Source organism: Lineus longissimus, chromosome 11, assembly GCF_910592395.1.
Source record: "Lineus longissimus chromosome 11, tnLinLong1.2, whole genome shotgun sequence".
In the NCBI taxonomy this organism is placed as follows: Eukaryota; Metazoa; Nemertea; class Pilidiophora; order Heteronemertea; family Lineidae; genus Lineus; species Lineus longissimus.
Window position 1 is genome coordinate 16,749,873 of NC_088318.1, and position 22,807 is coordinate 16,772,679.

Genomic DNA, 22,807 nt, shown 5'->3' on the forward strand with positions numbered 1-22,807 from the left:
GGCCTTGACCGTCTCATCTCTCTCACCATGTTGCCAACACGGTGGAGCAGCCAGGACTGATTCGGCCTGGCTGTGACATTCTCACCATGTGGACAACTTGGCAGAGCAGCAAAGACTGATTTGGCCTGGCTGTGACCATCTCATCTCTCTCACCATGTGGACAACTTGGCAGAGCAGCAAAGACTGATGTGGCCTGGCTGTGACCGTTTCATCTCTCTCACCATGTGGACAACTTGGCAGAGCAGCAAAGACTGATGTGGCCTGGCTGTGACCGTCTCATCTCTCTCACCATGTGGACAACTTGGCAGAGCAGCAAAGACTGATTCGGCCTGGCTGTGACTGTCTCATCTCTCTCACCATGTGGACAACTTATGCTCTTCAAAGAGTAACAACATGGACAAGAACAACTTTGTGTCTTCAAGACATGGGCCAAATTCATGAAGAGTATTCAACAACTGATTAGACAGATTCAGGTCCTTCATGTAAATCTTCACAGAATATGGATAGGCCCTGAAACTGATTAGAGAGATGTGACACACGTCTAACCCTTAAACGCCTTTAATGAATTTGGCCCATTACATGTACTTTTAAGGGACAGAGCTTAGAGCAGGTTAGTTGCTGTTTGTTTCTACAAATATTCTTTACTCTATCTTCATAAATACAACACAGAAATGATCTTTCATTAGAATATAAAAATGGTGTATGTACAATGAACGCATGAATCAGGCTTATCCCAAACAATGGTGCTTCAGACGACTGCTAACATCGAAGAGTTTGCTAATTAATATAATTGGACAAATGATTTTAATTGGAAGTAAGCTACTGTCTGATGTCTGTTTGTAGAAATGCTAATCAAAATGCTCTGAAATGTCAATCAACCACTCCAACTTTGTTATTGTCTATTGTGCATTTGATTGATAATGAAATGAATGGCAGTGGCTTGAACTGAAGGTAGAAGCAGCTTTAATTCTCACCCAAAAACAGACTCTAGTGAAATATTTACAGAGCGGGAAAAGAACACTTAGATAGGGTTGAAGTTTTCAACAATGGGTGGTTCTGCTGTGAGTATTGCACAAAAGTGGATCAGTTTCATCTCTCAGAAGTCCAAACAATGCTCAAATGAAGATGTTGGAACATTTTTCTGAAATCTATAGTCACAATGAAATTGTCGACAGTTTGGATGAAGAACATATTGTTCAATTGGCAGAGGCTTTCGTATCCTCCCCTTCCTTATCATCCGCCCCACTATCATCATCATCATCATCATCATCATCATCTTCATCTCCCGAATCCTCAACAGAATCCTCATCATCGTCCTCCTCCTCAACTTCCATTCCAACGGGCGATTTCATCGCAATCAGCACCGCAGGTGATTGAGCAAAATCCTCCAGTTCGTCCATAATTTGATCCTGGGGACTAACGAGTCCAGATATCGATGCAGGATTTGAGACCGAACCTGCATCAGAGACCGACTGCTGTTTCGAACCTGCGTCTGAAACGGAAACAGACAGAGGGTTCATTTCCACAGGGCTCAAGTCATGCGAATCCTCTGAAGGTGCTGGTGACTGTTCCACTGGTGACTGTTCGACTGGTTCCATCGTGATTCCAAGAGCTTTTCTGACCCCAGCTTGGCTCACAACGTCTTCTGGCTTGACCTGTAACAGAACAAGGAAAGATTTCATTCAAAGACTTAATTACAGAATCAATCCAACTTGGTCACCAAATGCTGGTACTGTGAACTGCCAAATTTTTGTTGTTGTCTAAAAAATTGAGTTTAGGGCTGATTGTTACCAAGGACATTAGTAATTCACTATTGGGCAATTGTCAAATTGGAGACCCAGGAGATAACCTACGCAATCGAAGAGAGTCACCATCTCTATTATATAAGAGAACTATATAAGTTGAATACCAACCTCTTTCGTTAGTTCTGTTAAACCTTTTGATACCTTTTCAGCTGCAAGTGAAAAATAACATGAATGTTACTAAGAATATCATTTTTCTCAAGTGACAACATAAAGCATAAAGATTTGGATAATTTTTACTGTGGTAATCTTCCTGAACATGACAGGGAACTAGAACTAAGGGAAAATATAATCATAAAGCTTATTTGTCCCCAGATTTCTTCCTCTTCTTCTTGGTTGAGCCTGCCAGTACTTTATCTTCAGTCCTGTGGCGGAGAGAAAGTGGCTTGTCTTTTCAAAGCCTCACTGTGTTCCCCACAGTTTTTTCCTCGAGACGAGTATCTGCTGACCAGAATTGCTATCAAATATTCTGGTGCAAGGGGCAGTCTTGTGGGATGTGAACTGGTTTCTCTACTGGTACACTGAAGAAAATTCACTCGGGCACAAGAGAATGGCTGCTGTCTACGCAAGCTGAATGATGTACATTTGCTTACCTAGCTGTGACTCAGAAGCAGACGGCCCAGGCACGTAGGCCAAGTGCGAAGGCAACTTTTGCCCTAGCCTGTCGTACTGTGACTTCTGAAGCTGACCTATCAGCCCGGCTGTCTCATCTAATTTCTTCTGGAATGACACCTCCTTGTCTTCGGAATCTGAAACCATAGAACAAAGTGTTATGGCAATGTTTCGTTTCTGTATTTGTTCTGGTCGAAGCAGGAGACTGAGACGAATAAAGACCAACAACGAAGAGTCCAGACAATCTTTCTTCCCTCGCACCATCAACAACTGGAACAACTTAAAATCATCAGTCTGGGACTGTTCTTCAGTTCAGACGGCCTACCAAGTACCTTACAAAAGAAGTAACATCACTCCTTGTGTAAGATGCTCATATCGGATGCAACCTGTGGATAATTTGGTAATGCCTAAAATCGATTCACAACAATCGGGAAAACAAGACTAAGAACAGAGAAGTAATCGTAATCATCGTATCTGATAACAATACCAAAGCAACGAAACATAAAAATAAGAGTCTAACATACCTGCGCTGGTCTCTTCTTTCAGAGTGGGAGATTTTCTGTCCTTTTCCTGTAAAATTGAAAAGGAATTCACTCAATATCTCATAACAATACCGGGAAGCAAAGTGACACAAAAAGAGACTCAAAAGTTTACTGACGGCTGTGATACATAGTAACACAAATGCAGTATTGAAAACCAATTCTAGTGTTTTTCGCCAATAACCTACCGGTAGATTCGAGCAAATAGATTTCAAAACTTCTCTTGGCGAGGGCCACCAGACTTTACTTGTTTTCAAGATTGTGCCTTGTGTGCTCTTAGGGACACAGACGATCCTGCTTACCGTTTCACTTTTCTTCTTTTCTTCTTTTTCCTTTTCTTCGTGTTTTCGCTTCTCTTCAGTTTCTTTTTGTCTCTGGAAAGAACAATGTACATTTTAAAAATGTTCAAAGATTCCTTCCTTGACTTAGCCATTTTTCCCCTCACCTCCAAGGAACAATACACAGGGACACCCATGCTCATTCCCTAAATTCTGCAAATGGGGGAGGGGGCTGCTCTCTTGACACTAATTTTGGTCCCAAATTAGTTTTTTCCATTCAATTTGACCTAATCAGGACACCTCTCCATGTTCATCATCAACAAAACTTACATCTTCAAATATCTTCTTTGTTTTCTTGTGTTCCCCTCCTGTAACGATGTCTAGCAGGTTGTCCACCATCCGCACGATATCTGCACCGGTATTACAGTCCTCAAGGAAATCTTGAATGCTAAAATAAAATTTGGATGATAAGGTTTAATTCCTTGAACTGACACTAGGTGGTAATGGAAGGTAAAGGAGCACAAGAACCTACCAAAAAAAAGACTGTCCACTTTAAGTCCCTCGCAAATAATTCATGTTTGTCGCGGCGACTTGCAACTATGATTGCATGCAACAAAAGTCATGAATCTACTAATCGCCTCCCGGACATAACAAATTGCTCCAACTTCCTTATAGAGCTAGTCACAGGAATTAGTTAAACAAAGAGGAAAGTCAATCTACCACCTATGCGGCAAAGTCAAGGGATGACATTCCCACATGAATAAATTAAACTAAGAAAGTCAATGTACCAACCTTGTGGCATATTCTGTAGAAGTTTCATCTCCATAAGTTTGCAAGATCAGGTCCGATTCTTCCTTCGTTATGGTGGAGAAAGATGAGTCGTACGTTGGACAATAAGTTCCATATGGCCCGTAGTTGAGGTATGTTACTGAAAAAGAATGGCAATATAAGTACTGTATGATAACCTGTTTTTAAAAGCCTGTAGCTTGAAACAGAGAAGGACAGAGAGTGTACTAACATACCACGGTATATAAGCACACCTTATAGATTTTGAATTGATTAGAAAAAAAACACAATTTACGTTTACCTGGTTTGACGATATTCCTCCTGTCTTCTTTGAAAGTCGGAATGCCACCAGTTCCTGTGTTTAATTTGCCAACAAGTGATCCTAGGCTTACAATTTTTTCGGTCTCGCTCACTGAAAAAACAATCAATTGCAATGTGTCAATATTCGGAGTGGCAGTCAAAAAACTCTAATGCCGTTAAGTCTACATCCCAGGACCAGCTGGTAACAAATTGAATTCAACTGCAACTGTTTAGAAACCATTTCAACAATTTCAAAGCAAGTTTCGTGCATCCTCCTTACCCATTCCTGAATTTTCTGGATTTAAGATCTGAAGTGACGTGCTGCCGTCTTTCTGTCGCCGCAAGAATCCAATATGGCTGTTCGGATTACGTAACGTCAGTTTATCTGACGCGGATTTAGCAGCAGCTTGTGCACTTTCGAGAATTTCATTAGGTGTCATGTCATCTCCGGCTGCTTCGAAACTACTGCAAATGAAATGAAAAATATGGGTTTGTGAAAAACAATACATTTGTACTGTTTACGGAATTGATACCGAACTGGAGGTGTTTGTAGAGCAAAAATAAGGGTAGAGCAAAAATGAAGACCAAAACCGAGGTTTAGCCAACATCATTGAGGCATATTTTCTGGTGTGTGCGGGCATTTGTATAAATAATATGCCTACATCATCACACACTTACTTGGCTGTAGACAGAGATGCTTTTAGTTTCTTCTTATTTTCTTTGGCTTCGGCGAGAACAATTTGATCGGCAGTGTCATCTTCATCGAGACCAAGTTCCTCGTCGGTGATGTTGATCATGAACGGCAGTGTTCGTTTCATGTTGATGAGACGATCCTGCAAGTAAGACAAAATATGAAAATGCTGTCCTTGCAAGACATGCTTCTAAAATGGTAACTGGCCCTTTCAGTAAGGGGTGACACGGAAATAAACTTTTTTTACAGCCTTACCTTGCTCATCATTTTGATGCCTTGATGGAGCAGTTTCTTGGCAGCTTTGTAATAAATGGTCTCTTGGTGGTTGTACGTCATCGCGTTGTCACACATCAATTTGAAGTCTCGCTGAAAGAAAACAAAGCAAATAATTTAGCTAGATCAGTATCGTTCTAAATGCCTCCAGTTTTCTGAAAAGGTGGTTTCAGACCTTACACAGGAATAAATTATACATGTTATATTCAAGCCAGCATTGTCAGAAAATTGGATGAAAATGTGATTGTTTGCAGCGGGGATATGAGCGCTGTCTGTTACTTGTAAATATATTTATTCAGTTAGTCGACCCAATATATTGACCGCTGCATAAGAGCAGCACAAGCCCCATACCTTATACTCCAGAACATTACTATAATCTCCGTTGTCTAGTTTGCTTCTCATTGTGCTTAGGTCCATTGGCTCAGTGATGATACTGGAGTAGCCAGGAGCGATGACGTCGTTGACGGGATAGGCAAAGAAGGCGTTGGCATCTTTTCTGTAAGATGAATGGCCATGAGCTATGACAATGTGCAAAGTCGTTTGAATCCGATTAGCAGAGAAGTTGGCATAAAGCTTTAATTTCTTTTGTCCAGCTTGGCATTTTTCATGCAAAAATTACGTATTACCAGTAATGGCTCACTCAAGAGATACAAACCAGGGTCCTCCCAGGTTTGACTGGGCCATGAAGTTAAATAGCCTGTTTATGTTGTTCATGACCAATAAATTTTACTTTGGTGACTATCAACCTCACTAAATGCTATTTAGACTGACTTTTCATATCGTACCTCTGTATTGTCTTATGCAGATAGTCCAAACAGTCGTACAAAACAGTGTCATCCAATCGCTCTGGCTGACCACGAGGTGGGAGCCGCAAAGTGTGACGTTTCTCCAGAGAGTCATCTTCATACATTGTTTTCTTTGCAGGTGGTTCATAATGCTCCTCAGCCTCTGAGTCTCGGGAGTGTTTTTCTCTTTTCTTCTCCTTCAGGGGAGAAAATTAGCTGGTTATCTCAATGGAGACGCGCTGGTGATGTAACCCGGGACTATGATTTTCTATTCTGCACATGGAAGCATTAGCATTGACCTTCTCAAAAGCTAACATAATCTCGCCAACAGCATACCTCTCTATTAAGGACACCCTCGGGACTGACAAATGCTGTCCTTAATAGAGAGGTGTCCTGATTAGAGAGGTCAAATTGAATGGAAACAACCAACTTGGACCAAGCTAGTGTCCTTAATAGATAGGTTGTCCTTAATAGAGAGGTGTCAACTAAGGGAGGTTCCACTGTAGTTTGTCTCCCTTTAATTTCTCACCTTTTTCTCTTCTCCATGCTCGCCATGCCGATGCTTCTCCTTCTCACTGTTCTTCTTCTTCTTCTTCTTCTTATGTTTGCGGCGCTTCTCATGGTAATCATAAGATTCTTCCGCCGAGTAAACAGGAGTGTCACTACCGCCAACATTTGTTTGTGAACCACCAACTTTCAAAACCAGCTTCAGGGGCTTCTCACATTTCTCCTCAACGACCATCTCGCTATGGCTGTGCTCATCATCTAGAAAGAAAATAAACTGACGAGGTCACAATTTGGTAGCAAAGTCAGTTATTTGTAGTTTTGGAGTGGTGCAGTGGGTCTTCAAAACATAGGTACCCATGGTACACCGGAAATTCTAGACTGGGGATGCACAAAGTGCATTGACTTTAAACACTATACATCGTGGATGGATGTACTATTGTGTAAATGTGTATGATGATGCGCATAAATTGCATGTGATGACTTTCCAGAATGTAAACAATGGATTTTACCATCTTCATAATCTCTCCTTTCAGATTTATGATGCTTTTTATGTTTCTTTCCCATGTCTATGGAGTAGCATCTACCGTCACAGCTTCAGAAAAAAATAATCGGGACGCAAAAAGTGGTATTTGAAACGATTTTTTAATGCAAAAGACAAAGAATTTGACTCATGTCCACCATCTTGAAAAAGCCGGCTTGCGCATGCGTACTATTAATTGGCAATTTACCACTCTCGACTTCAGGAAGAGGCTGAAAAAAATGTACACGGGTCGTTGTACATTTTAGAACCATTATTACCTAGGAGAAAGGTTGGTGCAGTCGCATGACCTCCAAACAAGTTACATCACACACTTACACTAGGCCTACATTCATGGATTGTAGAGATTGTAGGATTGTTTTGAGAGAAATTCCGCATATTTGAAGTCGCAGTGTTGGTATATTGAACAAAATTTATTCAAGGACGAAATATCGGAAATTATCAACTACATATGTACCTAAGTTATATTGTATGTAATGTTCATGTGTTATATCAATTAAGGACTATCATTCATTATTGGCATTGCTGTTTTTTTAGCACCATGTCACTCATGTGACTTGTCAGGCTTGTGACCTTCGGCGTTCGACTTACTTCTGCCTTTCATAATCATATGTTGTGAAACTGTCATATTTTCATAACGTTCTTTTTTTGTTCAGCAGGACTAGTGAATACTCCTCACCATGGCGCTAAAGACAAAGTTCTGTCAGGACACCGACGTCTCACCCCTTGTCTATCTCTTAGTCGGACTCTTTGGAATTGGATCGTGGATAGCCGTCAATGGATTATGGGTAGAATTACCGCTACTCGTCCAGCGTCTGCCGGAAGCTTGGGACCTGCCCTCGTATCTTGTCATAATCATCCAGCTAGCCAACATTGGACCAATCACGTACACTTTGGCGACAACGTTATCGAAAGGGAAGTTGAAAGAGAAGCCTGTCGTGTGTCTAATGGTTATCGTTGGAGCTACATCGTGTTTGTTGTTAGCATTTTTCTGGGAATCGACATCATTCATAGGGGGCGCTGAACACAGTACTGCTCTGTTTGTTCTGGCATTTTGCTTGGCCATGGTTGACTGCACCTCGTCAGTGGTTTTCTTACCGTTCATGTCAATTTTTAAGCCAAGTTACATCACAGCATTATACATCGGGGAAGGATTTAGCGGACTTGTTCCAAGTCTCATCGCACTGGCTCAAGGGGTCGGTGGGAATCCAGAATGCAAGAACAAGACGTCATATGTTAATGTAACAGTTGGTAATCTCTCTTCCGAAGCTGAGTTTGTTTATGTGTCCAAACTTGTCCCTGTTACCAAGCCTCCACTGTTCGGCATTGAGGTTTTCTTTTATTTTCTATTCGCCATGATGTTGGTGTGCGGAGTTGCTTTTGTGCTTTTGAACTATTTGCCAAAATGTCGAGAAGAACAAACCAAGCCTAACGTTGTGGAAGCGCCTGTATCACAAGATGCGGAAGGAGAAAGTCTGTCTAGTAGTAACAACAGTAATGAAATGGAGAAGATACAGAATTCGACTACGTATGTATCCTATCAAAATACAACATCAGTCGAACAGTCAACGGCTTTCGGACAAGATGTATCATCAAGACAAGTGTTATTAAAGAGGGACTTGGTAGAACCATTAGGATTGCGAAACTTTGTAATCTTACAGTTGATAAATGCTTGGATTAACGCTCTAGGAAACGGCGTCCTTCCTTCCATTCAGTCCTACTCGTGTCTTCCGTACGGTAACACTGCCTACCACTTGGCAGTGTCGCTGGCAAACATTTCTAATCCAATCGCCTGCTTCTTTGCATTCCTGTATCCCGTGAAATCTAAGACTCTATGTGGCGTGCTGACTGTGATTGCCTCTGGATTTGCTACCTTCATCATCTACTTGGCTGCCATGAGTCCCAACCCTCCGCTGGTTGGAGAGGTTGCTGGGGAAATCATTGTGGTAAGTAAAATAAGTTTAAACCCTAATTTAGTACAAGATGGACATTCCAGAGATTCCTTCAATTCAAGGAAAAATTCTGTGTATACAATCTAGCACTAGCAGTAGTTAAAGTATTAATCTTGCCACGAGTCCATATCCTTCTCTGGTTGGGGCAGTTGCTGACAAAATCACTGCGGTAAGTATAAAGATAAGCTCTGCATTGTCCGCTAAAGATAATTTTTCAACGTTCAAACTCATATTCTCTCCATATTCATTTCTATTCCAGGTACTAGTCTGGATTGTCTTCACCAGCATCAACTCGTTCATAAAAGTGACAATTGCTTCCATCTTCCGTGATGAGGGTAGGAAGGCCCTGATATGGTGTGGTGGCATTACGCAGGCTGGATCGGCCGTTGGTGCCCTCACAACCTTCTTCCTTGTCAATAAGCTGCACTTGTTCAAGAGTATACCACCCTGTACTTCGTGATGTTGAGTGTGGTTTAGTTATGGAGCAGTTTGACAGTCAAGGATATTGCTCAGATTTCATGCCGACTTACCTGCACTGAATGATCAGAGGCACACTCATAAACGGGTGGCCAATGAAATTGCTCGACACAAAGTAATTGAATGACGGCCAAATTCGAGGAAGTAAAAAAAACAGACACACAATCCGCTGCAACCTCAATACTTTGGAACAGACTGATGATGTTTATCAGAATGGTTAAATTATGAATTTGTAGAGATCGAGTGTACGTGAGTGTGATTAAACAATTTCTTTGTTATTTGATGCAAGTGATAATAATATGTAATGGCACCATGTTTGAAATTGGGCCATTGTGCAGATATTTGTTCATGGAGGTTGAGGACAAATTATACGTTTGGTAGAGTTTAATTTAAAACAAGCTATTTTGTATATATTTTTTGGTATGCACAAACTAAAATGATCTCAAGTTGTGACGAGTTTGACTTGTGACTTGTTTGTACATATTTGTCTTGTTTAAATATTTTGGGGAGAGGTACAGTCCAGCTTTTATTTTAAAGGCCTACACGTTCCGTGATGAAAAAGAGTCGTCCTACAAGTCTTATGGCAAAGGTCCAACTCTGGACCACGTGCCAGTCACCACATACTTACTCCCTCAATGCGTAAGGAGAAGTTGTGTTGTAGGCCCGGTTTGCAAGAGGATGGTTCATCTGGCTCCTGGCAATGATTGCCATTTTCAGAAAAAGTGTAAGCAGGTGACAGCAGAAATCATGTCAAAGTTTTGTATTGTCCTGCAGATCGTGTTGTCTGGAGAAGGACATTGGTATTGGATTACATTGACAATAAATCTGTGAACGAAATTAAATACCAAGTTTTTGTTATTGATTTATGTGAGATACATGTACAGTGGAACCTCTCTTAATAGTGGACACCTCTGTTGGAACACCCACTATTAATTACACCAGGTTTGGTCCCAAACTTTTCATTTCGAGTCAAATTGACCTTGTCAGTTATATGAATAAGGACACCAAGGAAAGCATTTGTCTGTCACAAGGGTGGAGAGGTTTCACTTAAAATAGAGAGGTTGATCTACACCAGTATTCTCATCTGTTCAGCATTGTTCACAGCAATGAATAGGGCAGATGAAGCTTATTGCTCTGATGTCCAATGTGAACACACAGAAGGTCAGACAGGACAAGATTGATTTGATAGGAGGAGCGTCTCAAGATCATGTCAGGCTGACACTTATGTAGTTTGCCGGTTCCAGTATATTTTTTGTTAGAATCTATCACAAAATGCACCCTGAGATACAGATACTGGTTGGACAAGGATGCGAAAAAGCAGCACAAAAGATTTCGTAAACTGTTTGTGCACATTTCATGACAGATGAGACCCCCCCCCCCAAATCAAGAGGGTCTTCTGTGTAGACATGACCCCTTTCAATTTCTTACCCCTGGTGGTAGATTTTGGCACAGGTTCGATTCCCAGTATGGGCACATCTTTTTTCCAAAACAAAATTGTCTTTCTGCTTGAATATTCACACCTTTTCTTTTTTGTTAACACATATCAGTTGAAAAACTACCCAAAAAAACGTTATTATTTCAATAAAAACTCGTAGGCCTATACTCATGTGGTGCCATCTCCTAAGAAATAAACACACTACGGTATATCTTGTTTGGTACTTCGTCATCTTCCTGCACACGAATTTCATCTACATCTACATCTATCTTGTACGTCCCGCTGTGTGGCGGGTGGGTTCGGTTCCTCATCGAACTTAAACTTGTAAACTTGAAACTTGTAATCTTGGAAACTTGAAACTTGCAACTTGGAAACTTGAAACTTGTAAACTTGGAACATATGTACAGTGATTTAAAAGTCTAGTAGACTTAGTTTCTCTTTCAGTGCATTGTGTGTGTGAAAGAATGAATGGCTAATTTGGCCATCTTGGATCTTCAGGTTATACTAGGCCTAATATAGGCCTACACGGTAGGGCCCTGGGTCATGTCAGATCTTAGAGTTTGGTTACTCTAAGGTCAGATTCAGCACTAAATATAAATACATACCTCGTACAAGCATGAATCATTTCGACGTACTGTGAGACGTGAGAGACTCCAGGCTATTACTATTGGGCCATGGTATTGGCGACTTCGTGTAACTTTAAAACTTTATCTTGCCTTCCTAGCTGCTGCCTATCTTGTCTCTTTAAGATTTTTGATAAGCATAGGGAATAAACTTGGTATTTAACGTAGGCCTGTTGTAGTTGTCAATTATATTAATCAGATTAGACTTATGTGGATTGGGGGGGGGGGCATTTATCCCTGCCCTTTCAACTTTCTCAAAATAAACAAAGTGGACCCCCCCCCCCCCCGCCATTCTTGAGAATAACAGCAACACTATCGGCCACAAATCCATATGACTTGAAAAGTCATGGTCTCTCTAGCTGCCTATTGTTTGGAAACACTGACACATGGGAAACAACCACAGATGTTACACCTGGTATTCTGCAGTTGCTTCATTCATGGAGGTATTATATAATAATACCTCCATGCTCCATTGAAAGAATCATTCAATTGCCTTTGTACAATCAAATATGAGCATAGCCTACAATACAATATACATGTGTTCCTTACAGGCGAGTGTATGCAATAGTTATTGACAACCAACACCAGCTGTTAAGTGTGTTACATAATGACTCAATAAGCAGGTGAAAAAGGATCAATGGTGTATACAAAGCATGCATTAGCAGTCTAGAGAGCGTCACTTCATGGAGGTATTATTAATACCTCCATGGTCACTTTGAGTTTTCTGTCCAAGTTTGATATTTCTTTCTCCAATGCCATTTGTTTCTTCCCTTTTCAGTTCAGGATGTTTAAAAGGTTGCCATTTGTGTCTTCTCTCTTCCCTTCTTTCTTTAATGACATTTCTTTCTTCTCTTCAGCATGGTCAAAAGGTTTGCTCAAGGGAACACAGCCAACAGTGGTAATATGCTGAGGGTGAGATGGCTGATTCGAACGCTCGCATTGGTATTCTTTGTCAGTTGCCTTCTCATCACCTTCCAGACACTGCTGTCAAAACAAGTCCTATACATCGAGGATAATGTCATTTTTGTTGAAAACTCTATACCGCTGCCGTATCCCCCGATTACGAAGCATATGGACATACCAAAGATCATTCACCAGACATGGATATCGGAGGAAATTCCTAAAGATTATGCAAAATGGATTAAGTCGTGGCAAGAGAATCATCCAGGATGGCAATACTGGTTTTGGACAGATGCGGACTGTTTGCGTTTGATTCGGGAGCGTTACCCGAAATTTCTCGAACTCTATGAAAGTTACGCGCAGAACATCAACCGTGCTGATGTCATCCGGTATTTCATCCTGTATGAATTTGGTGGCGTTTATGCTGATTTGGATATGGAGAGCAGTAAACCCTTGGATGGGTTATTGAAAGATGATGCGTACAGTCAGTGTTTTTTGAGCCAGGAGCCTTTGGAGCATGCGCATTGGCTTTGGAAAGTGAACCATATTGCCTGCAACGCTGTCATGGTGTGTCGAAGACGGCATCCGTTCTTTGCAAAAGTCGTTGAGCAGTTAAAATTCCAAAAGGGAACATCGCTGTTTATGTTCGTGAAGGCAAATCGTGGCGTGATGTATGCAACGGGACCTTTGATGATCACTGATTTGTACAACACATACAACGACTCGTACGCATCAGTAGACGCTTCAAATCGTATCCATTTGGTGCCATCACATTACTTCTACCCAACTATTGATCCAAATGTTATGAGTACCGTAAAAAGTTGGTGTGAGCCTTCAAGTAGTGCGCAACTACCAAAAGTTGAGCAGGCTATATGTGAGCGACATCGAAGGTCTAAATTCTCCAATGAGCCTGTTGTTGGATATTACGGTAACCATCATTGGGTGCATACGTACTATTTAGGAGGCGAGCAGGAGGTATCAAACATTAAGGATATCGTTAAAACTGCTGTTATGGCAAATGACATCCTTTAATATTGTGTGTGTGTTTCAGGGTGAAGTGAATTTTAACAAACATAACTTGAAGTTGGGCTTGTTGTTAGGGCCCTTCCTGTTACAGCACTGCGGGTAAAAAGTTTCAACAAGAGGCGGAGGGGGGGACACATCTCGGGTAGGCGGAGCTTTTTTTTGGTGCAAGCGTGAAAATTGGTGAATAAAACTTAATGAGGGGTGAAAAAACCTGAACATTTGATGGGTAAACATGCTTTTCCTGGCAATTGGGAATCATAATAATAATAATAATCAAGGTCTTTCTAGGTAAGCAATACTTTGAGAAGCTCATGCACCCCTCTCCTCCGCGTTCCCCCTGGTTGCTAAGTTATCACCCATGGTGCCACGCTAAGATAAAACGCTAACTCAAATAATTACGCTTGCTTTCATGTTACCTTACCCTCTCCCCCCAAAATATTGGAGAATATTTTGTCGCCAACTACCACTACCAGGTCGACAGTAGAGAAAAAGCGAAAGTAACTCAAGTCTTTCCAAACGATAAGTTATGTGGAAGAATGTGTGCTTTAGATTGATGTAATGTTGAAACATTACATCAAACCATAACCGGTGGATTGTCAAATGCACAACCTGTTGAGAGTGGAAGAATGTGTGCTTTAGATTGATGTAATGTTAAAACATTACATCAAACCATAACCGGTGGATTGTCAAATGCACAACCTGTTGAGAGTGGAAGAATGTGTGCTTTAGATTGATGTAATGTTGAAACATTACATCATAACCGGTGGATTGTCAAATGCACAACCTGTTGAGAGTGGAAGAATGTGTGCTTTAGATTGATGTAATGTTAAAACATTAAATCAAGCCATAACCGGTGGATTGTCACATGCACAACCTGTTGAGAGTGGAAGAATGTGTGCTTTATATTGATGTAATGTTAAAACATTACATCAAGCCATAACCGGTGGATTGTCACATGCACAACCTGTTGAGAGTGGAAGAATGTGTGCTTTAGATTGATGTAATGTTAAAACATTACATCAAACCATAACCGGTGGATTGTCACATGCACAACCTGTTGAGAGTGGAAGAATGTGTGCTTTATATTGATGTAATGTTAAAACATTAAATCAAGCCATAACCGGTGGATTGTCACATGCACAACCTGTTGAGAGTGGAAGAATGTGTGCTTTATATTGATGTAATGTTAAAACATTAAATCAAGCCATAACCGGTGGATTGTCACATGCACAACCTGTTGAGAGTGGAAGAATGTGTGCTTTAGATTGATGTAATGTTAAAACATTAAATCAAGCCATAACCGGTGGATTGTCACATGCACAACCTGTTGAGAGTGGAAGAATGTGTGCTTTAGATTGATGTAATGTTAAAACATTACATCAAGCCATAACCGGTGGATTGTCACATGCACGACCTGTTGAGAGTGGAAGAATGTGTGCTTTATATTGATGTAATGTTAAAACATTACATCAAGCCATAACCGGTGGATTGTCACATGCACAACCTGTTGAGAGTGGAAGAATGTGTGCTTTAGATTGATGTAATGTTAAAACATTACATCAAGCCATAACCGGTGGATTGTCACATGCACAACCTGTTGAGAGTGGAAGAATGTGTGCTTTAGATTGATGTAATGTTAAAACATTACATCAAGCCATAACCGGTGGATTGTCACATGCACAACCTGTTGAGAGTGGAAGAATGTGTGCTTTATATTGATGTAATGTTAAAACATTACATCAAACCATAACCGGTGGATTGTCACATGCACGACCTGTTGAGAGGAATTGTGAGCCAGTTTCTTGCCGCAATCTCTGGTTTCAAACAGTTTATGCTGTAACTTTAGAACGTTCGGATGTAGTGTAGAGCACCTCTATTAAGGACACCCTCAGGACTGACAAGCACTGTTGTTGGCAGAAAAATGTCCTGATTAGAGAGGTCAAATTGGATGGAAACAACCAATTTGTGACCAAAACTAGTGTCCTTTAAGTCAGGGTTGGCTCTGTGAATTTTTTCCTCCTAGCCACTTTTTAGCCAAGTGGCTGTCACTTTTAGCCATATTGAGTCAGCTCTAGCCATTGCCGATCGTTTGTCCATCTTGGGGCCGACCCAGCCCCCAGTACAGTAACATGTGTGAGAATGGCAGCCCGCCAGTACTGAGACTAGCCAATCAACGAACGATTGGAGGAACCCGTGACCGGAGACTCGAGCGGGAAACTAGCCGATAATGTATGCATAATGCGACCAGCAGCGCCACCAAAATCACTGAAGCGGCAACGGGTAGAACTACAATGCAGACGATAGCAACCACGTGTGATAGCGCGGCCGCCCGCAAATGATAAAGTTTGACTGACTAACGATCGTTCCTTGGTGCATTTGGTGTGGAAGTGGATCTTTTTGGTAGACTTTGATCAATTTTCGCACAACACTATTACTTACTCTCTCGCCAAATCATGGCAATTCAAATTGAATTCGCAAAATTTTTAGCAAGACATTGTTTTACATTCGCCACTCATGTGCAGTAGTCGCAAGTGGCGAAAATGCGAACGGGCGCGCCAACCCTGCCTTTCCCGTGAGGTTGTCCTTAATAGAGAGGTGTCCGCTAAGAGAGGTTTCACAGTATTCTGTTTTTTATGACAATGGTAACTGCCAAACACTTTTGTGTCTTTCATGATGTTCATTGTCTTTGTAGTACCAGTGGTAATAACATATTTTTACTCTATTTTGATTTTGTAACCGTCTCTTTGCATAAATAAATAGTTGTCTTCTTAGTTGATGTCAAGTTTTCGTCTTTTTGCCCTTTTCGCCCCTTTCCTTTACTCCTGATGTTGTGCTCTGGAAAACAAGATAAAGCTTCTCTAAATGCACAAAAAGATGTTATTGCCCGAGATAAATACAGTTTTGGGTGCTTCTGGCAAAACCAGGCGTCCTTCCGGGCGACATAGACGAGGCCGGTGCACAGCGTCCGGAGTATACCGTTTTGTGACATGATGTCCATTTTCACGCAGAATAAACTTATAACGGCCCATGGGGAGGCATCTTGACCGGCCACCAAGGTTTTTGCATCTTATCAAGACCATGAGGTTTTGGATGTGGGGAGGGTGCTCTTTCTGATTTCTCTAGAGTCGCGCGACGTATACTTTCTGAGCGCATGTCAGATACACTCCTGACGCAGTTGACCGGCCTCATTCCTCGCCCTAAACACAAGGAGACCCAATTACAGAAAGGATGACGCAATGGAGGAGTCTATTGTCGGATGGATCTAGAGGTTTTGCATCTTTGCATCCTCCTCTCAGTGGTCCGTCAAAGGTCGACAACACATCTCGGCCTGTTGATGATTTAAATAGCTACAAGATTAATGTATTCCCAGCTGATATAAAAAACCTGTCTCAAAATATATAGGTCTTTAAACACTCGCATTTTCAGCATCTGACTAGACTCCTCAAGCAGTCCATTTCGTAGGACGAGGCCACTCGGTCACTGCGTCTGGAGTGTACATTTCACTAAACCGGCGGTGGCCCGCCCCGGCCCAGCGGATCGAAGCCTATTTTATTGGGCTGGCATTTCACCGACATTCAAAGGGTTAACGACCGATTTCGTCTCAAAGAAGAATTCCACCGTACAATCGGTCTCGAGAAGGACAGCATGGGTATATAAGCCATTCCCATTCCCAAGGCGATGGGGGAATTGTCCACCAGAAAAACCAGGCGTCGCCATCAGTATAGAGTCTGGGCCCAATACATTACGCAAGCGGAAAATAGTAATAGAAACAGAAAATAGAAATGCGCTTATACACAATGCCGTAGTTATGGTGGCGTGGAAAATCCATCGTATTTATTTATTGGACGGTACTCCGCATAACCGCGTAATGCTATGTATAAGGATACTTCAAATATATAAGCGACTTGTCCAAGTGACCCTGCGCAAGGCCAAGTTATACACGACATGTCCAAGTGACCTGTTCAAGGCCAAAGTGTCTTGCCCAAGTGACCTGCCCAAGACCAGGCCAAAGTGTATTTCCCAAGTGATACACGACATGTCCAGGTGACCTGTTCAAGGCCAAAGTGTCTTGTCCAAGTGACCTGCCCAAGACCAGGCCAAAGTGTATTGCCCAAGTGATACACGACATGCCCAAGTGACCTGTTCAAGGCCAAAGTGTCTTGTCCAAGTGACCTGCCCAAGACCAGGCCAAAGTGTATTGCCCAAGTGATACACGACATGCCCAAGTGACCTGTTCAAGGCCAAAGTGTCTTGTCCAAGTGACCTGCCCAAGACCAGGCCAAAGTGTATTTCCCAAGTGATACACGACATGCCCAAGTGACCTGTTCAAGGCCAAAGTGTCTTGTCCAAGTGACCTGCCCAAGACCAGGCCAAAGTGTATTGCCCAAGTGATACACGACATGTCCAAGTGACCTGTTCAAGGCCAAAGTGTCTTGTCCAAGTGACCTGCCCAAGACCAGGCCAAAGTGTATTGCCCAAGTGATACACGACATGCCCAAGAGACCTGTTCAAGGCCAAAGTGTCTTGTCCAAGTGACCTGCCCAAGACCAGGCCAAAGTGTATTGCCCAAGTGATACACGACATGCCCAAGTGACCTGTTCAAGGCCAAAGTGTCTTGTCCAAGTGACCTGCCCAAGACCAGGCCAAAGTGTATTGCCCAAGTGATACACGACATGCCCAAGTGACCTGTTCAAGGCCAAAGTGTCTTGTCCAAGTGACCTGCCCAAGACCAGGCCAAAGTGTATTGCCCAAGTGATACACGACATGTCCAAGTGACCTGTTCAAGGCCAAAGTGTCTTGTCCAAGTGACCTGCCCAAGACCAGGCCAAAGTGTATTGCCCAAGTGATACACGACATGCCCAAGTGACCTGTTCAAGGCCAAAGTGTCTTGTCCAAGTGACCTGCCCAAGACCAGGCCAAAGTGTATTGCCCAAGTGATACACGACATGTCCAAGTGACCTGTTCAAGGCCAAAGTGTCTTGTCCAAGTGACCTGCCCAAGACCAGGCCAAAGTGTATTGCCCAAGTGATACACGACATGCCCAAGTGACCTGTTCAAGGCCAAAGTGTCTTGTCCAAGTGACCTGCCCAAGACCAGGCCAAAGTGTATTGCCCAAGTGATACACGACATGCCCAAGTGACCTGTTCAAGGCCAAAGTGTCTTGTCCAAGTGACCTGCCCAAGACCAGGCCAAAGTGTATTTCCCAAGTGATACACGACATGCCCAAGTGACCTGTTCAAGGCCAAAGTGTCTTGTCCAAGTGACATGCCCAAGACCAGGCCAAAGTGTATTGCCCAAGTGATACACGACATGCCCAAGTGACCTGTTCAAGGCCAAAGTGTCTTGTCCAAGTGACATGCCCAAGACCAGGCCAAAGTGTATTGCCCAAGTGATACACGACATGCCCAAGTGACCTGTTCAAGGCCAAAGTGTCTTGTCCAAGTGACCTGCCCAAGACCAGGCCAAAGTGTATTGCCCAAGTGATACACGACATGCCCAAGTGACCTGTTCAAGGCCAAAGTGTCTTGTCCAAGTGACCTGCCCAAGACCAGGCCAAAGTGTATTGCCCAAGTGATACACGACATGCCCAAGTGACCTGTTCAAGGCCAAAGTGTCTTGTCCAAGTGATACACGACATGTCCAAGTGACCTGTTCAAGGCCAAAGTGTCTTGTCCAAGTGATACACGACATGCCCAAGTGACCTGTTCAAGGCCAAAGTGTATTGCCCAAGTGATACACGACATGCCCAAGTGACCTGTTCAAGGCCAAAGTGTCTTGCCCAAGTGACCTACCCAAGACCAGGCCAAAGTGTATTGCCCAAGTGATACACGACATGCCCAAGTGACCTGTTCAAGGCCAAAGTGTCTTGTCCAAGTGATACACGACATGTCCAAGTGACCTGTTCAAGGCCAAAGTGTCTTGTCCAAGTGACCTGCCCAAGACCAGGCCAAAGTGTATTGCCCAAGTGATACACGACATGCCCAAGTGACCTGTTCAAGGCCAAAGTGTCTTGTCCAAGTGACCTGCCCAAGACCAGGCCAAAGTGTATTGCCCAAGTGATACACGACATGCCCAAGTGACCTGTTCAAGGCCAAAGTGTCTTGTCCAAGTGACCTGCCCAAGACCAGGCCAAAGTGTATTGCCCAAGTGATACACGACATGCCCAAGTGACCTGTTCAAGGCCAAAGTGTCTTGTCCAAGTGACATGCCCAAGACCAGGCCAAAGTGTATTGCCCAAGTGACCTGCTCAAGGCTAAGCCAAAGTGTCTTGTCCAAGTAGACTAACCCAAAGTGTCTTGCCCAGATGACTTTTCCTAAGGCCAAGCCTAAGTGACCTGCCCAAATTCACATGCGAACACGTGCTAAAGCTAAGTTCAAATCTCCCGCGCCTAAACACCACGTATCAGCCTCCCTAGCGTTAGCCCCGAGATGCAGCGCGTTAATCAATTAAATTATGCTATTCCCATCAGTCAGCAGACGGCGATAGCTGCTTAGTCCGCCGCGCTCGAATTTTGACAAGTCGAGCTGAAAAAGCCCCTTCTTTGGAAGATCCCTCGTCTAAACTGATTCGGTGAGCGAGGATTATTCGAAGAGGATGTAGGTGACGCGAGTCCAGCCGTTGGATTTGTACAGTTTGGTAATTTTCACCATGTTCTGAGAAATTTCTGTGCTTATCATTTTCTGATGGCTAGTGGTCGCTGAGGACGCCATGCTATTCAGTGGTGGATAACGAGCTGCCTGTGCGTCTATTTACAGAATCTCCATTTCTCCTGGTTGTTTCGGATTTATTGTGTAATATGTTCACGGTAGAGTAATTCGTATGACTCTTATATCTCTTCTTCCCTTTTTCTGTTATTTTAGGTATAGACGACGCTGTCCCATTATTAACCCCGTATTTAATTGAAATATTGGCATAACCATTCACTTAATTTTGGAAGAGTTCTAATTGCTAGCCAAAATGCTGGTAACTACGAAACATCAAATTACAGTTGAAATATCAAATTACAGTTGAACCTCCCTTAGCGGACACCTCTCTATTAAGGACAACCTTTCAATTAAGGCCACTACGTTTGGTCCCAAATTGGTTGGCTCCATTCAATTTGACCTCTCTAATCAGGCCTGACTAGAGAGGAACCTCTTATTTAAGGACAGGGCTTGTCAGTCCTGAGGGTGTCCATAATAGAGAGGTTCTCCTGTATTTGTAATCGCCCCAGCCTAGGCCAAACATATTTATAAATTTGATTGATGGATTGCTTCTTTTCAGCTGAATAATGCTCTTTGAGACTAGCACGGCTTACAAAATTTGGATATTTTGACGATATTCTGTGTTGGACTGCACCTGGAGGGAACATGGCACCTTTAAGCATGACATGTTCGAGTCTTGGAGCTGTTTTAACTTTGCTGATTTGCATACTATCTTGTGAAAATTCACAGGCATCCGTTGTAAAACGATGCGTCATACCGCATAATGTGGAGCCAGGCCATATTGTGACGGCGTTATCAAATATCGGGCAAAGATACAGCATAGTGCATAGATCAGAACAGTCGCTAAAGAAAGGCAAAGACTACGCAAGTTATTTTACCGTACTAAGTAATGGAGATCTAGTCACCAACCAAGCCATAAACGAATTAGTCGGGAAAATATTTTCGCTGACGATAGACAATATGTTCCCGGGCGGGAAGTGGCAGGATGTGGTTCACATCCATGTCCAGGATGCCAGTAATTTGCTCGTCTTCCCGAAACAAAAATATATCGGGCACATCTCGGAAAATATGCCCATCGCTACTTCAGTGCAGGAATTGGATGATCTCTACGCCATAGCGAAATACGGCAACAAGAAAATAGTATACTCAGTATCGTCTGGAGATAGCAATATATTTGACTTAAAGCAAAGAAGTATCAACGGTGCTGACCGCCTAACGGTGGTGACAAAGTCGCAGCTGGATCGTGAGGAGAAAAACGAGTATGACCTCGTCATACAAGCAACGGACGATGACGGTGACGTCGCAGCAACTGACATAAAGATCTATGTTGACGATGTCGACGATAATATCCCAAGTTTTGAATCTACGCTGTATAAAGCTACGATTCCGGACACGACCGCACCGGACACGCTGATTCTATTTGTGAAGGCGTCAGACCCGGATGAACAGCAACTTGGGTATTTGATGAAGTCCCCAAATCATTTCTTTCAAGTCATCCAAGAAAATGGTGCGGTCGTGCTGAAGACGAACCTTCTGTTAAAACCCGACGTGTATAGCTTCGATGTTGTTGCAGTCGATGCAGCGGGTCATGAGAGCGATCCCGCTCGGGTCGCTGTAACCGTGACGGGCAACCTAATGTATCAACAACCCACAGAGTTCAACGAAAAAATCCTTCATCGTTCGAAGCGTGTTGTCAGACGGCCCTTCACTGTAAATGTAAAAGAGAACCAACACGGACAATTATTCTACGCCGGCAGGGCGGCCGATGGAGAGAAATTTGAATTTATCGAGCCGGTTTATGAAGAATTTAGTTTGGATTATGACAACGGCGCGGTATGGTTGCGACCCGGTTTCAAGTTGGATTACGACTTTTCGAAACGACAGTACGACATTCGAGTCAACATCACGAAGCCTTCGGATCCATCATGTAAGTTGAATATCTTATAGTCTTGATCTATTTCAGTGTTTATATTACGGTTATGCTAACTATCTTATTTTATACTGTGTCGACAGGTTTAGCCATCAGGGTTGTGTGTTTTTCACAAAGTAAAAAATAGGACTGCTGTACAGGGCTCTTTGCCCGTTGCTGATACACCAACTGTGAAATGATTAAAAATATTACTAAAGTTAAACAACTAGTAGGAAAAAATGACCATTAAAATGGGTAAGAATACTGTTTCGATAGTAAATACAACTAATTTCACAGTCGGTGCAATAGCAATTGCCAGAGTAGAAAAAAAAACAACCCCAAAATAGTTATTTTCACTGTCTTATTTCAAGAGTGCAGTATAACGGTGTTGCAATATACCTTCTATTTTTGTGAAATCTTGCTTTCTGTTTCTGTAGGTATCTTCGAACATTTACATTTTTATATGTCATTCCACTCTTCTCGTTTAAACCAATTCCGCTTACTTTGATTTAACTGTGCATTTATCGGCTGCAAAAAATCCCTGCAGAGCCATTCTGTGCAGAAAATTTATTTAATGGTTTGCGTAACCATGGAAATTGTCTTGAAGTGATTTATTGCTCTTCTGTGTGGAACATGAATGAAGTGCAGATTAAAATCATTCTGGAGCAA

General features: G+C 42.5%; 4 protein-coding genes across 9 annotated transcripts in view; 3 read left to right on the plus strand and 1 right to left on the minus strand.

The window, feature by feature from the left end:
• Positions 1-472: 472 nt before the first annotated feature.
• On the minus strand, positions 473-7,263 carry LOC135495573 (bromodomain-containing protein 7-like). The gene is made up of 15 exons (XM_064784366.1): positions 7,083-7,263; positions 6,596-6,831; positions 6,067-6,263; positions 5,633-5,777; positions 5,264-5,374; positions 4,996-5,150; positions 4,598-4,782; positions 4,319-4,429; positions 4,024-4,159; positions 3,562-3,679; positions 3,256-3,327; positions 2,939-2,984; positions 2,396-2,551; positions 1,914-1,954; positions 473-1,655 (listed from the first exon to the last, which is right to left on the minus strand). Exons 1-15 carry the CDS (start codon positions 7,135-7,137, stop codon positions 1,197-1,199), a joined length of 2,223 nt encoding a protein of 740 aa, XP_064640436.1. The 5' UTR covers positions 7,138-7,263; the 3' UTR covers positions 473-1,196.
• Positions 7,264-7,407: 144 nt separating this feature from the next.
• LOC135495484 (solute carrier family 52, riboflavin transporter, member 3-B-like) lies at positions 7,408-10,382 on the plus strand. Of its 6 annotated transcripts, none has more exons than XM_064784178.1 (3): positions 7,408-7,580; positions 7,768-9,057; positions 9,323-10,382. In XM_064784178.1, exons 2-3 carry the CDS (start codon positions 7,792-7,794, stop codon positions 9,521-9,523), a joined length of 1,467 nt encoding a protein of 488 aa, XP_064640248.1. In that variant the 5' UTR covers positions 7,408-7,580; positions 7,768-7,791; the 3' UTR covers positions 9,524-10,382. The 6 variants fall into 6 exon arrangements, with proteins under 6 accessions (XP_064640248.1, XP_064640249.1, XP_064640250.1 ...); XM_064784179.1 differs by having other exon boundaries at positions 7,771-9,057; XM_064784180.1 differs by having other exon boundaries at positions 7,408-7,564.
• An 882-nt stretch (positions 10,383-11,264) lies between these two features.
• On the plus strand, positions 11,265-16,295 carry LOC135495994 (uncharacterized). Its single transcript, XM_064785070.1, has 2 exons — positions 11,265-11,299; positions 12,456-16,295. Exon 2 carries the CDS (start codon positions 12,457-12,459, stop codon positions 13,528-13,530), a length of 1,074 nt encoding a protein of 357 aa, XP_064641140.1. The 5' UTR covers positions 11,265-11,299; position 12,456; the 3' UTR covers positions 13,531-16,295.
• A 3,736-nt stretch (positions 16,296-20,031) lies between these two features.
• The window catches only part of LOC135495315 (neural-cadherin-like), an 84,207-nt gene continuing 81,431 nt past the window's right edge, over positions 20,032-22,807 (plus strand). Inside the window, exons 1-2 of the mRNA XM_064783779.1 lie at positions 20,032-20,330; positions 20,789-22,156. Of these exons, the coding sequence (XP_064639849.1) occupies positions 20,875-22,156 (1,282 nt within the window). The 5' untranslated portion in view covers positions 20,032-20,330; positions 20,789-20,874. The remainder of the gene's footprint in view (positions 20,331-20,788; positions 22,157-22,807) is intronic.

What these genes read in the sequence shown, in the direction of transcription:
- LOC135495573 (XM_064784366.1), bottom strand. Translation starts at nt 7,137, where the DNA reads ATGGGAAAGAAACATAAAAAGCATCATAAATCTGAAAGGAGAGATTAT. An exon ending in GAGGAATATCGTCAAACCAG is followed by an intron (nt 4,160 to 4,318) that starts GTAAACGTAAAT and finishes ATTCTTTTTCAG; the next exon opens with TAACATACCTCAACTACGGG. An exon ending in AAAAGAAGAAAAGTGAAACG is followed by an intron (nt 2,985 to 3,255) that starts GTAAGCAGGATC and finishes TCAATTTTACAG; the next exon opens with GAAAAGGACAGAAAATCTCC.
- LOC135495484 (XM_064784178.1), top strand. Translation starts at nt 7,792, where the DNA reads ATGGCGCTAAAGACAAAGTTCTGTCAGGACACCGACGTCTCACCCCTT. An exon ending in TTGCTGGGGAAATCATTGTG is followed by an intron (nt 9,058 to 9,322) that starts GTAAGTAAAATA and finishes TTTCTATTCCAG; the next exon opens with GTACTAGTCTGGATTGTCTT.
- LOC135495994 (XM_064785070.1), top strand. Translation starts at nt 12,457, where the DNA reads ATGGTCAAAAGGTTTGCTCAAGGGAACACAGCCAACAGTGGTAATATG.